Here is a 16,751-nt window from a genome sequence, read left to right as displayed (position 1 = left end):
ATTAATCATTAGTTAAGCATTAGTAAACAGTTAATTCATCATTTATAAAGCATTAATAGACATTAATAAGCAGCTTATAAATACAGTTATATATGCTTTGTTCTTGATTTATAATCATATCTATAATGTGTTTAATAATTGTATTTTCATACTTTATTAATGAACAATTTATAATTTCTAAATTAAGTATTACATTATTTACAAACCGGTTATTTAGGAGTTGTCAGTGGTTCATAAGATCACTTAGAAAATGTAAGTAAATGATTAATAAACTGTTTAAATACATTTTATTATTCAGACATATAGTAATATTTACTTAGTGTGTTAATAAATGGTATATTATCATGCATTTCAACTGTAATTCAGGGTTAATTCAGGTAGTTATAAAGCATTTAGCAGTGGTCGGTTAACTATTTTTGTGAGCTCATCTAAAGTGAGGACTAGTTATGCCTCTTAAAGCATTTACAAAGGAGATTTAAAGGCTGTTAAATATTTTTATGTTCTGTATCCCTGTGTTGTGTTTGTTTCTTTTTTCTGTTTAGAAGAAAACTGAGTCTTTAAATCTCCTTTATAAATGCTTTACAAGGCATAACTAGTCCTCACTTTAGATGAGCTCAAAAAAAAAATAGTTAACTGACCACTACTAAATGCTTTATAACTACCTGAATTTACTACATTTACTTACACTTCCTAAGTGATCTTATTAATCAATGACAAAACCTAGTTTGTAAATAATGATAATGTAACCGGTTTGTAAATAATGCTATACTTCATTTAGAAATGATAAATTGATCATTAATAAAGTATGAAAATACAATTATTAAACACATTATAGATATGCTTATAAATCAAGAATAAAGCATTTATAACTGTATTTATAAACTTCTTATTAATGTCTATTAATGCTTTATAAATGATGAATTAACTGTTTAGTAATGCTTAACTAATGATTAATAGTGTGCAGTTATTATAAAGTGTTACCAACATTTCAGCTGTTTGGGAATTACAGTTTTGCAAGTGGAATTTTTGCCTAATCTCGCTTGTTACAAGACTTCAGCTACTCAACAGTCCATGGCTGTTGTTCTCTGATTCTCCTTTTCATGATGAGCCATACATTTTCAATAAGAGAGATCTGGGGCCGTATTCACAAAACATCTTAAAGGGCACCTATTATGCCCCTTTTCACAAGATGTAAAATAAGTCTCTGATGTCCCCAGAGTGTGTATGTCAAGGTGATAGCTGAAAATACCCAACAGATCATTTTTCCAGCATGTTTTTAAAACATTTTGGGGCTCAGAAATACACGCCGTTTTTGTGTGTCGGAGTATATACTGTATGGATATAGAACAGGTATAGTTTAGTTTAATAACAGTTATAATGTATTTGTCATCTGCTTTTATCCACTATTAATTTAAGCCTGTTGTAGCGGACCACAGTTTTACTCCAGAAAATCACAGTAAGAGCTGAATGAACACAGTATAAGAAGTGCGCATTAAAGTCTTATCCATAAACTCTCTCTCTCTCCGTTTCATTATCATCAAGAAACACAGCAAAGTACACCAAACACTTGTTACAACTAACAGTAAAAAAATATATACACCTTTTTAGTGGGTGCTTAATAAACTGGTAAACTTTATAACCGTAAGACGACTCGATGAGCAGGAACAAGAGAAAAAGAACGGGGGATGGGGGGGTAAAGGGAAAGAAATGTAGATTAGGATGATGCCTAGTTGAGACTTGCGTCTCGAATGGTGATGTTAATTTCACAAGAGAGAGTTCAAATGTTAATTTCCAGAAAGGTCCTTTGTCTTCTCAGGGAGTGGTTGTTCCTCAAACAGACTGCCCAGCATTTTCTAATTTCTCAAGTCTTACAATAGGAACCCATTCTATGAGTGCCCATCTGTTTTCGATGAAGCTAACTTCAGCACTCATTAAACTTTGACGGGTGAGGTGCTGACAAAAGATGGTCATTGCAACACTGTAAAATGATGGCACCATGGAACCATGTGCTTTTTTAAACAAATTTAATAGGGTTTAATGTTACATTATCAGCTCGGAAAGTACACTAATTTGACTAGAATTTTTTTTACGAAAGTTACAATTCAGGAAAAAGGTGGATTGGCAGAAGTACTTGCTTTTTGGTGTGTTTGCATTGCAGGAACTAGGAATGATTTTAGTTATAGGAACTCCTTTTAAGGGGAACTAAATTAGCTCTACTTCAGAGTAGGGTCTAAACCAGCACTATGGGTACTATAGTGACGTAAGTGTATGCTGACTGGCTGAATACATGAGAAACACAGATACTCAATATTTTTAAAAGATGTGTAAACACAGTTTACATATACTTACGGCAAGCTTAAATCACTGAGTTCCAACTGGTGCATGCAAACAGGAAAATTACCCCAGGGGAATATTTATTCTCAGGGGACCGCCCTGGTGACTAGTTCCTATAACTTAGTACCTATAACTACCTAGCGCAAAAGCCCTTAAATAAGGGTTTCAAACTAATTTTAGGTTAAGGGCCAGATGGTTAGAATTACTTTTTTTTTAAACCTTAGTGCGCTGACAATTACATTAATATTGACCATACAAACTACTTTCTATCCGTCTGTATTCAGCGTCTGCCTGTGTTAACGTATACAAATTGTGGATGTTTTACACAAGCTGTTTTTTGCAGGTCCAGAATAGAGATAAAAAAAAAAAAGTTTAGATTTATGGTCAGTGGAGCAGTGCATCTCTATTTTTATCATTGTTCAAATCTTCCCGCTGGCCAGATTAGACAAACCTGTAGGCCCATTCAGCCCACGGCCGTATGTTTGACACCCCTGCCTTACAGTGTTTTGGTCACCTGATGTTTTTTAAGACACTTTAAATGTACAATAACAAGTGAACACAATACTCACATCAGTGTGTTGATTTCACAGAGTTTATCCTGCAGTAAAGCAGCGATCTGATTCACTCGTGTGTCTCCTAGTTTACGATCATTCAGATTCAGCTCACTCTGGAGTAACGGATTTTTACCCTTAATGTCTCTCACAAACAGATAAGCTTCATCTGCAGCAGGACTTTGTAATATCCTAGAAACAAAGACAGTACATTGATATTTCACAACTGTGCACGACACAGATGTGGTAAAAGATTATTGATACAAGTAAGTGCAGAAATATAGTTTCATGGTTTAATTCACTTTCAGATAAAATCTTAAAACTATTGCAGTTTAATTTGTAGAAAACGCTCACCTCAGTGTTTTCAGTGAATGGGAACTATTCTTTTGTACATTAATGAGGTGTTCCACTCCTGACTGTCCAGGATCATTTCCTCTGAGATCCAGCTCTATCAGGTGTGAAGGGTTTGATCTCAGAGCTGAAGCCAGAGCTTTATAACCTTCTTCTGTGATACTGCAGTCTGAGAGTCTAGAAAACATGAAAACTTACAATGAACACTAGAACTAAAATGAACACTGCTGTAAATACAGTCAGTTTTGAACTGCAAATAGTTGAGATAAGAAGGCATGTTGTGTAACAGTATATTGGATTAGTATTCAGTCTTAAGTGACAGCACCCTAATAAACCTACTATCATTTTAATCAAAGAACAAAGAAAAAGAGAAAAACCCCTCACTGCTCGACTCAATAGCTTTTGTAACTTTAGCTGTAAGCTTTAGCACCTGAAAAACATAAAGCTGTGTTTGTTTAATCTGTCTTTTCATTCTATTGTATTGTGCCACCGTTTGCTATTTATTTGTTCCTATTTTATTACTACAAAACAAAATTAAAAAACTATTCTTAGATTTTTCCTCACTTCTGAAGTTGAGTGGACTCAAATATATATAACTGATAAGCAAGTGTTGTGGTGTTGAGTGTAGCTGATGGTGAAATATACTCACTTGAGTATCTCTAGTTCACACACAGGCTTCTTCAGTCCCTCACAGATCTCTTTGACTCCAGAGTCCAGCAGACGGCTGTTGTTCAGGTTCAGCTCTTTCAGGATGGTTTTAGAGGAGAGAACAGTAGCTAGAACTGAACAGCTTTTCTCTGTCTGCTCACAATTATTCAGCCTGAACACAGAAAACACCATAATTTATTATTCAGCACATATTCAACACACATCAGATCAACGGATCTTCATATCTGCTCACACAAGTGACTGACAGTCTTTTACAATCAATTAACAGAGAAGTTATAATGTTTAAATCATGATGACTCACTTGATTTTGTCCACTTTACTATGAGAGTCCATCAAAAGAGCAGAGAGATTATCTCCATCCAGATCTCCTAATTTATCTTCACTCAGATCCAGTTCTGTCAGTAATAATAGACTTTTACCCAGAACTTTAGTGAGATAGTCACATGCTTCCTGTGCAGCAGCACTTTTCAAAAACCTACAGAACGTAGAAGAGAATTTTAGATGAGATAATTTGTTATAATTGTATAACTTTTGCTGCTCCCATCCTACTTATGAGTGGAGTTATAAATCAAATACAGAAAAAAATATAGATCATTCCCAATAGTATGTTTCATAGTTAGTGTATGAGTGTGATGTTGGAAAATCAATTCCAATTCTGTTAGAGTTCTGTCACTTCTGTTTAGGTGACATGTTGGGTTGGTGACAGAGCTCTGGCATTCCCGGGTTGTCATGTTTGTGTATAGTCTGGTTTGTTGAGAGCACATGGCTTGTCATGTTTTTCCTTGTGCCATGTGCTCTCCTGTCAATTGTCTAGCCCCTCCCATCTTGTTACCTGATTATTGATTAATTTGCCCCACCTGCCTTTATAGTTATCCTCTTTTGTTTGCTTCCTATTTAGTCTCCCTGTGTTTGCAGTCCTAGGATGGTTCGTTGTCTATGTTTCCCTTGTGTTATGTGCCTGATTAATGCCTGTCTCGTTTTTTAATCTTACATTTGATTTCAGTTTCTGTACCTGAACATCTGAAAATCTTAAACATTTGTACCTTTTAGTTGTATTTATTTGTGTTATTGCTTATGTATTTATTTGTTCTTATTTAATTGCTGAGTATTTTTGTATTTAATAATGCTTGAAATTTATATTAGTTAGAATAGCTGTTTTTGCAGTGGTATTTTTGTTAAAACCATAGGCAAAAGTTCCTTGTATAAGTTCTTTAGCTTTTAGATTTTTGTTCATGGTATTCAGCTGCAACGGAACATTTCGGAAAAAAGACTATGTGAATGATATTGTAACAGTTATTCTGTTATGTGTGTTTAGTTTAGTTTTCATGGACTTTTAATTTGCATTCTTCAGTTCCTGTTTTCCTTTGTTCAGTTTTCCCGCTTCTCCTTTGTTGTTATGGTTACTAATATGATTTGCCATGTTCAAATGTGTCGTCGTTGATTACCTCGTTTTTGCCTGTGTATTTAAGTTCCTGTGTTTTCAGTTCTAATTAGTCTGGTCACATTAACGTTAAGTTGTGTCTGCTCGCCTGCCTGCCTTTTGGATTGTTTGCTCGATTATTAAAGCCTTTTTGAACCTGATCTTCATCATCCTGTTCTTTCTACAACCCAAACGTGACAGATTTGCTCATTTTAATCCTCCATATTTTATGTGATTAATAAACAATGGATCAATACAAGACATGAAAATCAACTGATTATTGTTTTGTTGCAGCATGGTTTCAGGTTATTTTAAAAGTACAATTTTATTAAATATTTCAAGGTTGTATTCACCTGGTCTTTAATTTACATTGTTCATCCTGTAGTAAATCACTGAGCTCCTTCACTCCTGATTGTCCAGGATCATTTCCTCTGAGATCCAGCTCTATCAGGTGTGAAGGGTTTGATTTCAGAGCTGAAGCCAGAGCTTTATAACCTTCTTCTGTGATACTGCAGTCTGAAAGTCTACAGAAAATACATAAATATGAATACAGTTATTACACAATATAAACACAATATAAACAAGTGTATTATAAATAGGGGTGTGAATCTTCATTGGTCTCATGATTCAAATTGATTATGATTACCATGTCAACAATTCGATTCAATATCACGATGCTCTGCATCCTCAATTTTCAATATTACTGCACATGGCTACATTTTTGGCAATGAATACAAGCAGTCAGATATATGAACTCCTTTTTTAGTTTATCTACTCCAAGGAAGTACACTTTCTGAATGTAGTAATCATCAAACAAAACTTAAGTCTGAACCAATGTTCCCTTTAATTTATTTTAATTAACTCTAATTAATTTATATAAGAGCAGTCTTAAATGAGTTAAATAAACAAAGGTTGTAAGAGAATGAGGCGCATCTGCAGATCTTAAAATGACAGCAGCCACTAATGTTGTGTGTCATTAAAGAAAAATAATTAAATGAAAATTACTCACTGCTCTTGATTAAAGAACTTTTGTAGCTTTAATAAGGATTAATCTATTTAATTTATGCAGTGCAGACTGTTAGATAACTTTATTCAATTTCTGTATATTTCACAGGGCACAGGTAAATATAATATTTATTATGGGTTTATGGGTAATTTATGATTGTTTTAAGTTCACTTAAATTAAAAGTTGTTATATTTTTTGAAGCCTAATAAATGTTTTAAAAAATAGAGAGCTTTCAATACCCTGTAATGTTGAATGTGTAACATGTGTCCTGGGTCTGTGTTCATCAATGTCGTCTTATGGACTCCCACAATTTCCCACTATTCCCCATCTAGGTGCTAATCACACACTCACACCTGTTTCTCATCAGTGACTCTTTATAATTATGTTCACATTCTGTGTTATTCTTGTTTCCTTGCTGTTTTTGACCCTAGTCAGATTCCTTGTTTTATGATCGTTCGCTGCCTGCCTTGACCATTGCCTGTGTCTTTGGATTACTCTTTTACCGTGTCCTTCCTGTTACTGTTCTGGTTACCTTCCTGTTACTGGTGATTGACCTACTGCCTGTTCGACCATGCTCTTCTTGTAAATAAAGCCTGCAAGTGGAGTCCACAATTTTGTTGTCACGCTCCCGAATGTAACAGAATGGCTATAATTAATGTTTTAAATTGGGGGAGACATCATCAAGACATCAGTAGCAGTTTTAGTATCAGTAATACTGGCCTTCATACATAAAAATATGCCATTAAACAAGTATTTAAAATATAGTGTCTTTATGTTGCTTTTACATTAATTTGGAGATTAACTATGAAATTATTACATTATAAAATATATTAAAAACGTATAAACCCTGTTTTTAATTGTGATTAATCGCGTTTAATCACAGAAAAAATGTGTGATTAAACTAGTTCATTTTTTTAATCGATTGACAGCACTTCTTTGAAACCCACTAAAAATTCTGAGGTATGTACCTGATGTATTTTGAGTTTGCACACTACTGCATGTGTAATTGAAAATTCTCTAAGTTTTGTTACTTTGCTCTGCTCATCACATGTTATTCCCAGCAATCAAGCCACTCTTCTTTAAAACATGATGACGTTTTATTTCACACGTCTTTGCATTGTACGTTGCCTCTCATATTGAGCTACTTGGTCTGAAAACATGAAAGTATGCCTAAAGAGACTGATTCGGATGATCGGATCTCTGCCGCTCACACACAACCACATCATTCTTTTTCTATGGAACCTGTAAACCGCATTCATCAGTTCTAACTCTATAATGACAAACTCTATGGCGGTTAAAGGACAAGTTCGGTATTTTACACTTAAAGCCCTGTTTACAGATCGTTTCTGATGAAATAGAACGGTTAAGATTAAAATTAGGACACATGCTGCTGTCCCGAGAATTTTAGGTTTATTTCGCTTTCCCCCCCACCTACACAATGGCAGCCTATGGGCACTGGAACAATCCTTCCTAACCTCTAGAATGGGTGTATAGGTGCACTGGAACAATCCTTCATAAAATGCATTAAACTTTCGTTTACAAAGACGTGAAACTCACAGAGTAGTCAGGGGTGTTCACTGATATGCTCACACAAAAATCGCTGCAAAAGATGCGTGTGAACTCGACAATCGATTACTATGGGTTTCGACCGAAAACAGGAAGAAAATACAGGTATGAGCGCTGGCTGAAATAACATCATTTTTATTAATATCTTTCACATCTACTGCAGTCAGATTCACCCGTGATCACTCTGAAGGAATCACTCACATGACCTGTGCACTTGTAATGACACATCAAGGATGTTAAGAGGCTAAAAGCAGGTTTAAAACTTGCCCCATTGAAGTCAACAGGGTGCAAATTTTAAAAAGAGGATAACTCGGTGTAGGCAACACCGATTTTTGTCGTTGTTCTCTGTATTGACAGCACTCCAAATTTACACAAAAACTTCAAAAAGTAACCTAATGACCCCTTGTGGTGAAAATCAAGTTTTTAATGTTTATATTTCAGTGTGGTGTTTTTAATATGCTTTGAAAACACTGCTGAGTGTTTTCCCTTTAAAACTAGTTTACCGAAAACGTGGTTTGAAACATGCTGTAACCCACATGTGTTAAACTCAAGGCCCGTGGGCCTAATCCGGCCCGCCACATTATTTTATATGGCCCGCGAGAGCATTTGGGTGTCTTAAAATTAGGGATGCAATGAAATTTAGGCTGCCAAAAATTTTCGCCCAAAAATAACATTTTCGTTTTTTGGCCGAAAGATACTAAAAAGCCGCCGCGCCCCTCCGTGTTTGGCGATGATTTGACTCTGGCTCAGCGTGTTCCCTTTCGAACGGTCACTTCGTATTGCGTAGCTATACGCAGAGGGAAACTCCTTTTCCTCGATTTACTGAAGCTTTTATTTAAAACGCATTTGCAGCTGCACAGCTAGCACATTGAGCGTCTGGTTCGCTCATAGGCTGTGCTGCAGCAACTGCACAAACCAATGGCGTGGGCGCCTCTGACCTGTAGCCAATGAGCATCATTACCCGTCAGAGCTCCCCAAGGGGGCGTGGCCTTAGCCTATATCAGAGCCCCGAATTCGCCATTATAGCAGATATCACTCCTTCAGCGACAACTGCATGTCCCTGACTGAATACTGTAAGCTTCATCGTAGAACAAGCCCTTCAGTTTTAGCGAGCATTCCTTCAGCGGACTACGCCCTTCTGCCGTTTTTCCCCTGACGCCGTCTCACCCAGAGTCCTGCACGGGTTCGGTGACCCGCAAATTTTGCTCAAACGGGTGAAAAATATCCAACTGTGTCGGATACGGGTGCGGGTCGGGTCGGACATGGGGGAAACGCGGGTCTAAACACGGGTTCAAAACAGTCACGTGCAAATGTAAAAATTAATGCATATTTTTAGGAACACATCTACAAAACTATGCCTGTATTTCAAGTTGATAAAATATTTGTTTTTAGTTTATTTGAGCCCGCGCCCTCCCATGAGTCTCCAGGCCTAACATTACATTCACTTTTAAAAAATCACAACCACTCGAACTGCATGAGTCGTCGAGATGGATAGTGAGGATTTGAAAAAAAAAATAGCTAGAGGAGATTATAAAGTTGTCGACAATACTTCATCGAAACTCAAGTCCAATGTGTGGGAGAAATTTGGAGTCATCTCTGATGAAGAAAGCAACATTGTGAAAGGCTTTGCTGCATGCAAAACCTGCCTTAAAGTTTTCGTGTTCGATAGCCGAAAACATGGAACTTCGTCGCTGAGGAAGCACGCAGATACCTGCAGTAACAAACCGAGCACCAGTTCTATCGAACAGTATCTTTCAAAGGGGACAGAACTAAAGGTGCCTCGTAAAGATGATAAGGACACCATAACCAGGCTGTCTGTGAACTTTGTATGCAATGATATTAGACCCTTTGATGCAGTACACGGCGAGGGATTTTTTGCATTAGCACAAGGGTTGATAGATGTTGGTGCTCGGGCTGGTCGTGTGGATGTTAAACAACTACTGCCTGACCCTACGACGGTTTCTCGTGGTGTTAACAAATATGCAGAGGAGATTAGCAAAAAACTAATCCCAGAACTTAAAATGCAGTTGGAGGGGAGTAATGCAGCTGTTACATTGGACATGTGGACTGACGATTACAGAAAGGCCGGCTACCTTTGTGTTACTCTGCACTACATTAACAATGAGTGGGAGCTTATCGAACGAGTGCTGTGTACCTCTGAGTGGGACAGTTCACTGCGTAAAACGGCTGACAACATTAAAACCAGCCATCATCAGCGCATTGCGTAAATTTGGCATTGATGAATTCTACTCCAAACTCGTGTATGTGACAGATAGCGCAATTTTTCTAGCGCAAATATTGTTGCAGCCCTGCGTACAGTGACCAGATTGAGCTGCGCTGCCCATATTTTTAATACTGTCCTGTACACTACATTCAAACCGTCCCAGGAGAATATGTATGGGGAAGAAGTAACTGCAATGATTGACTCGGCCAAGTCACTGGTGACATATTTCAAGCAGACCAACCTCCAGGCTCGCCTGAAAAAGACTCTTAAAAACTCTGTAGAGACACGTTGGAATTCCCTGCATACAATGCTAGAGTCTATCAGCAGTCAATATGAAGACATCCGCACACTTCTTGAAGAGAGAGGGGAAGTTGACCGCCTCACAAATTTGGATGAAGAGGTCCTCTCTGACTTTGTTGCATTCCTGGAGCGATTTAAGGAAGCCACTAAAGCGTTAGAGGCATCGAAAACCCCAACCCTCCATCTAACCATTGTTTGGTATGAGCGCATCAGACGCCACTTGCGAGCTTCTTCAAATGATAGCATGACCATTTCCTCACTGAAGGAGAAATGCCTCAGTATTCTCCAGGACAAGTTCGAAAAATTCATCGTTTACACAGACTTGCAATGTTCCTGCATCCTAAACTGAAAAGTATGAAGCTACTTGCTGACAGTAGTGAAGTGGCAAGCGTGCACAGTGAGATGCGGCGCCTTGTGAAAGGTCAGTATTAATGCAAACACAGCCACAGGGAAAAAAAACATTTTTTTTTATTAAATAACATTTGAAAACCTGTATAAACTGAACACCAAATAACAATATTAACTATTGAGAGGTGATGACGCGTTCATGAAAAATGTCACAAAGAAACGGCAAAAGTAACCTTATGATTATTGAATAGGCCTATGTCAAATATAGCCAGGAGACAGAGCAGTCTGTTTTCTTTCGTTTTGAATTGTTTTGTTTAAAAGTACACATTTCAAGCTTTCTTGTTGAGCATCCGAGTGCGCAATTCACCCTCACTCGCGTGCAGGAAAAACAAACGAAACGCTGTTCAATGCTGTTTATCCTCTTGGCAGGATTTTTATTTAGCAAGCTTCACTTGAACATAACATCAGTTCACTGTTTTCTCAACTTAGAAGAATGTGACGTAAAACGTAACGTCATCACGTACATAACCGTATACCTCCAAATAAAACAATACAGGTAGTCAATACCGTAATACAATGTATAAGGGTGCAATACGTTTAACACCCCCACTCACTCTTAGCCCATTGTATTTTCAGAACAACAAATTAGACATCAAATAAAATTTTCTCCTTTACATAAATTTAGTGTATATACAAACATTTTTTACACTTTTATGTTCCAAACATGTCCCGACTAAACCTCTTTAACTTCTGCTTGGTGGCTGGCTTTGTCATTATGTCAGCAACCATTGTCTCCGTTGGACAATATTCCAAGATAACCTTGCCATCATTTACAATTTCTCTTATGAAATGGTATTTAATATCAATGTGCTTGCACCTTTGCCTACAAATTGGGTTTCTGGCTAGTGCAATGGTACCTTGGTTGTCTTCGTACACCTTTGTTTGTGCATATTTGTATGTGTCCATACCCTTAAGCAACTGCTCTAGGTAGATACATTCCTGCATGGCTGATGCTAAAGACATGTATTCTGCTTCACAAGTAGATAATGCTACTGTCGGTTGTTTTCTGGTTTTCCATGAGATCAAAGTACTTTCTTCACTCAGGTTAACACAGTACCCTGAAGTACTACGTCTGTCTTTCGTATCAGATGCCCAGTCAGCGTCACTATACACTCTCAGACCTAGCCTCTCTGTCTCATTTCTCCTGAAGTATAATTGCTGTTCTGTTGTACCTTTAAGGTACCTGAACACATGTTTTACTGTGTTCCAGTGCTGTTCTGTTGGTTCAGCAAAATACTGAGATAGTTTACTGACGACAAAACTTAAATCTGGTCTTGTGCAAGTGGACAAATATATTAAACTTCCTACTGCCTCCCTGAACTTCTTTGGCTCTTTCATTTTTTCAGCATTTTCTGTAAAATCAAGCTTTGGTTCACATGGAGTTTCCCTAGATTTACAGTTCTGCATGTCGAAACGATCTAGTATTCTTCTCACATATCTTTCCTGTGACATTTTGACTAGACCCTCTGCTTGTTCAAAATCTATGCCCAGGAAATGTTTCAACCTTCCCATGTCTTTCATTTTGAACCTTTGTGTGAGCATTTCTTTTACACTTTCCAGAACACTTTCACTGTTAGCAGCTAGGATTAAATCATCAACCCATACTATCAGGATTACTTTCTCATCTGGCTTTTCTTTAGTGTACACGCAATTGTCAGCTGGGTTCTGTGTAAAACGTACTCGGTTACTAACGTAACCTCGGTTCTCTCTAGAAGAGGGAACGAGTACTGCGTTCGTCAGAACGCTGCGGGAAAAGTCTCTTTTCACGAAATACTGAAGCAAAATTATCCTTAATTTTCATATTTGTAAAACGCATTGCGGCAGTGCACAGCCATGGCGAGACGGCTCGCTCACTCATTGGCTGTTCTGCGGCAACTGCATGAGCCTATCGAGCGAGGGCTGATGCAACATCAGACCAATGAGAGCGCTTCGCGCGCTCCTCGTCACATCCCGCCGAAACGGGTGTGGCCATCCCCTATAAAAGGAGCTCGAGTAGGCTGATTCAACTGGTTTTCATCGCCGAAGCGAACCAGAGCGAACCGCGCGCACGGCAGGGAACGCAGTACTCGTTCCCTCTTCTAGAGAGAACCGAGGTTACGTTAGTAACCGAGTACGTTCTCTTACGAGAGTTCTCTCGTACTGCGTTCGTCAGAACGCTGCGGGAACCACTTGTAAGACGCCGTGCGTGCTGGGATGAGAAAACACCGACCACTGGAAGCTAGTCCAGGTATACAGTGCATAATCACCCGGTAGACTCAGAGAGTCTGGAGGGGGGGGGGGGGAACCACCCTCAGATAGCTGCGTCCTAAGACGCGATATAACATCACATAGGCAGGGGGAGGCCTGGCTAATGTGGGAAATGTGGGTCTTACGCAATTTCGCCCAAATGGATGCGCCCTTAAGCGCGATACAACGTCACATAGGCAGGGAGAGCCTGGCTGATGTGGGAAATGTGGGACTTACACACTTTCGCCCAAATAGCTGCGTTCTAGACGCGATATAACATCACATAGGCAGGAGGGAGCCTGGCTCATGTGGGAAAAAGAACATGGGTCTTACACAATTCTGCCCAGAAAAACTTCGGCGGCGCTGTGCGTCTGCGATATCAGTGCCGTGCTCAGACAGCTGACTCGAATACACCGAAAAACTTGGCTTGCAAGTGCGGTGAAGTCTTCGGTGGCGTTGTGCGCCTGCGAAATCAGTGTCGTGGTAGACAGCTGATTCGGCTAAACCGAAAACAACCTGGCCTGCAAGGCGGGAACTTCTAGGTTGTAGAACCTTATGAATGTAGACGGCGAGGCCCAGCCCGCCGCCGTACATATTTCCTGTAAGGAAATCCCGCTAGACCAGGCCCACGATGAGGCAACGCCTCTCGTGGAATGCGCTCTAATGCCCAATGGGCACTGAAGGCCCTTGGTAGTATAAGCCATTGTTATGGCGTCAACCACCCACCTGGACAGGCTCTGTTTCGAAACAGCCGTTCCCTTGGAACGTCCACTGAACGAGACAAAGAGCTGCTCCGTCTGTCTGAAGGCAGCGGAGCGGGACACATAAGCTCTTAAAGCCCTAACGGGGCAAAGACAGCTCGAGTCCCCTTCCTCGTTTGATCCCGGCAGGGCAGACAGGGAAATAACCTGAGCCCTAAACGGAGTGTTGAGGGATTTTGGCACGTAGCCGTGCTTAGGTTTGAGTATGACTTTGGAGTCATTGGGCCCAAACTCCAAGCACGTTGGACTCACAGAGAGCGCGTGCAGATCGCCTATGCGCTTCACCGAAGCGAGGGCCATCAAAAACACCGTTTTGAAAGACAGATGTTTGAGGCTGACAGATTGGATAGGCTCAAAGGGAGGACCTTTCATGGCTGCCAAGACCGTAGAAAGGTCCCACACCGGGACTGAGGGAGGTCTGGGGGGATTCAGCCTCCTAGCTCCCCTGAGGAAGCGGATGACTAAATCGTTCCTTCCCAGTGACTGGCCTGGCGTTGCTGTCGAGCACGCTGCGATAGCCGCCACATAGACTTTGAGCGTGGAAGGGGATCTGCCCTTGTCCAACAGCTCTTGTAGGAAGGAGAGAACCTCCGTCACCTCACAATCGAGGGGTGACAGGCCCCGAGCTGTACACCAGCTGGAGAAAACCGACCACTTCGAGGCGTAAAGCCGCCTGGTGGAAGGCGCTCTAGCCTGAGTGATGGTGTTCAGCACTCCATCCGTGAGACTAACGGGTAACCGTTGAGCGTCCACGCATGAAGGGACCACAGCTCTGGGCGTGGGTGCCAAATCGAGCCCCTGGCCTGCGAGAGGAGATCTCTCCTCAATGGCACTGGCCATGGAGCGGAGTCTGCTAACTGCATCAGGACTGGAAACCAGGCTTGGTTGTCCCAGAACGGAGCTATAAGCAGTACTGGGCATTTCACTTCCCTGACTCGCTCCAGCACCTGAGGTAGGAGGGAGACTGGGGGAAACGCGTATAGCGGGCAGTGCGGCCACTTGTGGGACAGCGCGCTGTCTTTCTTTGAAAAGAACACGGGGCAATGAGCGTTTTCTGGGGACGCGAATAGGTCCACCTCCGCCCTGCCGAATCTCTGCCACAACAGCCGGACTGTTTGTGGGTGTAGAGACCATTCGCCCGTGGGAACATTGTTCCTGGACAGCCTGTCTGGACCCAGGTTGAGTGTCCCGGGCACATGCACCGCTCTCAGCGAGCTCAGGTTGCGCTGAGCCCATATTAGGAGGCGCTCGGCCAGCCTGCAAAGGGATCTGGATCCGAGACCGCCCTGGCGATTTATGTAGGACACCACGGCCGTGTTGTCCGAGCGGACTACGACGTGTTGGTCCTTGATGTGGGGACAAAAGCGCGTCAGCGCGTTGTGAACTGCCAGCATTTCCAGGCAGTTGATATGATGGAGCTTTTCTCGTTCTGACCAAAGGCAAAAGAACGGCCTGCCCTCGAGCAGCGCTCCCCATCCCGAGGTGGATGCGTCCGTAGACACCACTTTCACTCTCGAGGAAGTCCCCAGGCTTACACCTGAACGGTACCAATCGCCCGCCGCCCATGGTCTCAGGGCTGCTGCGCAGTCTTGATCGACTTTGAGGCGCAATCGGCTGAGTGCCCACGCTCCGCGTGGCACTCGCGCTTTCAACCAGAACTGCAGAGGGCGCATGCGAAGCAGGCCCAGCTGGAGAACTGATGATGCTGAAGCCATGAGGCCCAGCATCCTCTGAAACCGTTTGAGCGGGATAATCGCACCGCAGCGGAAGGACCTCGCTGCGTGCTGTATGCGCAGCGCGCGCTGTTGCGACAGCCGCGCCGTCATAGAACGAGAGTCCAGAACGATGCCCAGAAACGATATAGTTTGACTGGGGTTCAGGGAGCTCTTCGTCCAATTGATCGTGATACCAAGATTCTCGAGGTGATCGAGTAGCATGGTTCTGTGCTCCACGAGCTGAGATCGTGATTGAGCTATGATCAGCCAGTCGTCCAAATAGTTCAGTACTCGCATGCCCCTGAGTCTGAGGGGAGCGAGCGCTGCGTCCATGCACTTCGTAAATGTACGGGGTGCCAGGGACAAGCCGAATGGCAGGACTGTATACTGGTATGCCCGACCCTCGAAGGCGAATCTCAAGAATCGCCTGTGGCGTGACGCTATCTGTATTTGAAAATACGCGTCTTTTAGATCTATCGACATAAACCAGTCTTCTCGGCGAATGTGCGCGAGGATTTTGCTGGTCGTGAGCATTTTGAAACTGCGTTTCACTAAAGCTCTGTTTAGTCGTCTTAGATCCAGTATGGGTCTGATACCACCGTCCTTTTTGGGGACTAGGAAGTATCTGCTGTATAGCCCCCCTTCGCTTTGAGCTTGGGATACATGTTGTATCGCCCCTTTGCTCAACAGTTTTGATATTTCGGTGCGAAGTAGGTGTGCTACTTCTGAATTCACCGTAGTTTCGACGCGCGCTGTGAAGCGTGGAGGGCGTCGACAAAACTGTAGCGAGAAGCCTCTCTTTATAATGTCTAGCACCCAGTCCGAAACCCCTGGAAGCGCGGCCCATGCGTCTGCATGGCCGGCTAAGGGCTGGATGCGAAGCGCGCTCTGTTCGCTGTGCGACGGCGGCGCTTCGGGGTGCGCTAGCATAGGCGTTACGCCTGAGACATTTGAGGCGGGGAGCGCGCTTAATACAGCGGGCAAAACGCTCATCCTCGACCGCGCTACAGTGTTTATCTGAGCGGGGGAGGACTGAGAAGGTCTCATGGGACTCATGCAGCCTACAAGTGAACGTGGGCGGGGACCGGGCACGTTTACTGCTTTGGCCGCGCTGTCTGCTTGAACAGAGCGGGCGCGCACAGGTCCCGTTTTTACAGGGAGCCTGTGGCTTGCCAGACATAGCGTTTGTGGGCACTGGGAAGTGGGCACTTTGACTATGT

At 41.9% G+C, this 16,751-nt stretch overlaps 1 protein-coding gene across 1 annotated transcript in view; it reads right to left on the bottom strand.

Moving 5' to 3' along the window:
* LOC311089541 (uncharacterized protein) overlaps positions 1-16,751 on the bottom strand; it is a gene marked incomplete at its 5' end in the record, with an annotated part of 89,009 nt that overhangs the window by 27,951 nt on the left and 44,307 nt on the right. Inside the window, 5 exons of the mRNA XM_084124264.1 lie at positions 2,904-3,077; positions 3,240-3,413; positions 3,886-4,056; positions 4,207-4,380; positions 5,679-5,849. Of these exons, the coding sequence (XP_083980390.1) occupies positions 2,904-3,077; positions 3,240-3,413; positions 3,886-4,056; positions 4,207-4,380; positions 5,679-5,849 (864 nt within the window). The remainder of the gene's footprint in view (positions 1-2,903; positions 3,078-3,239; positions 3,414-3,885; positions 4,057-4,206; positions 4,381-5,678; positions 5,850-16,751) is intronic.

This window comes from Abramis brama (assembly GCF_963993115.1).
Source record: "Abramis brama genome assembly, chromosome: 9".
NCBI lineage: Eukaryota > Metazoa > Chordata > Actinopteri > Cypriniformes > Leuciscidae > Abramis > Abramis brama.
Note: the sequence above shows the minus strand (reverse complement) of the source record. Positions and strands in the feature narration are given on the sequence as shown.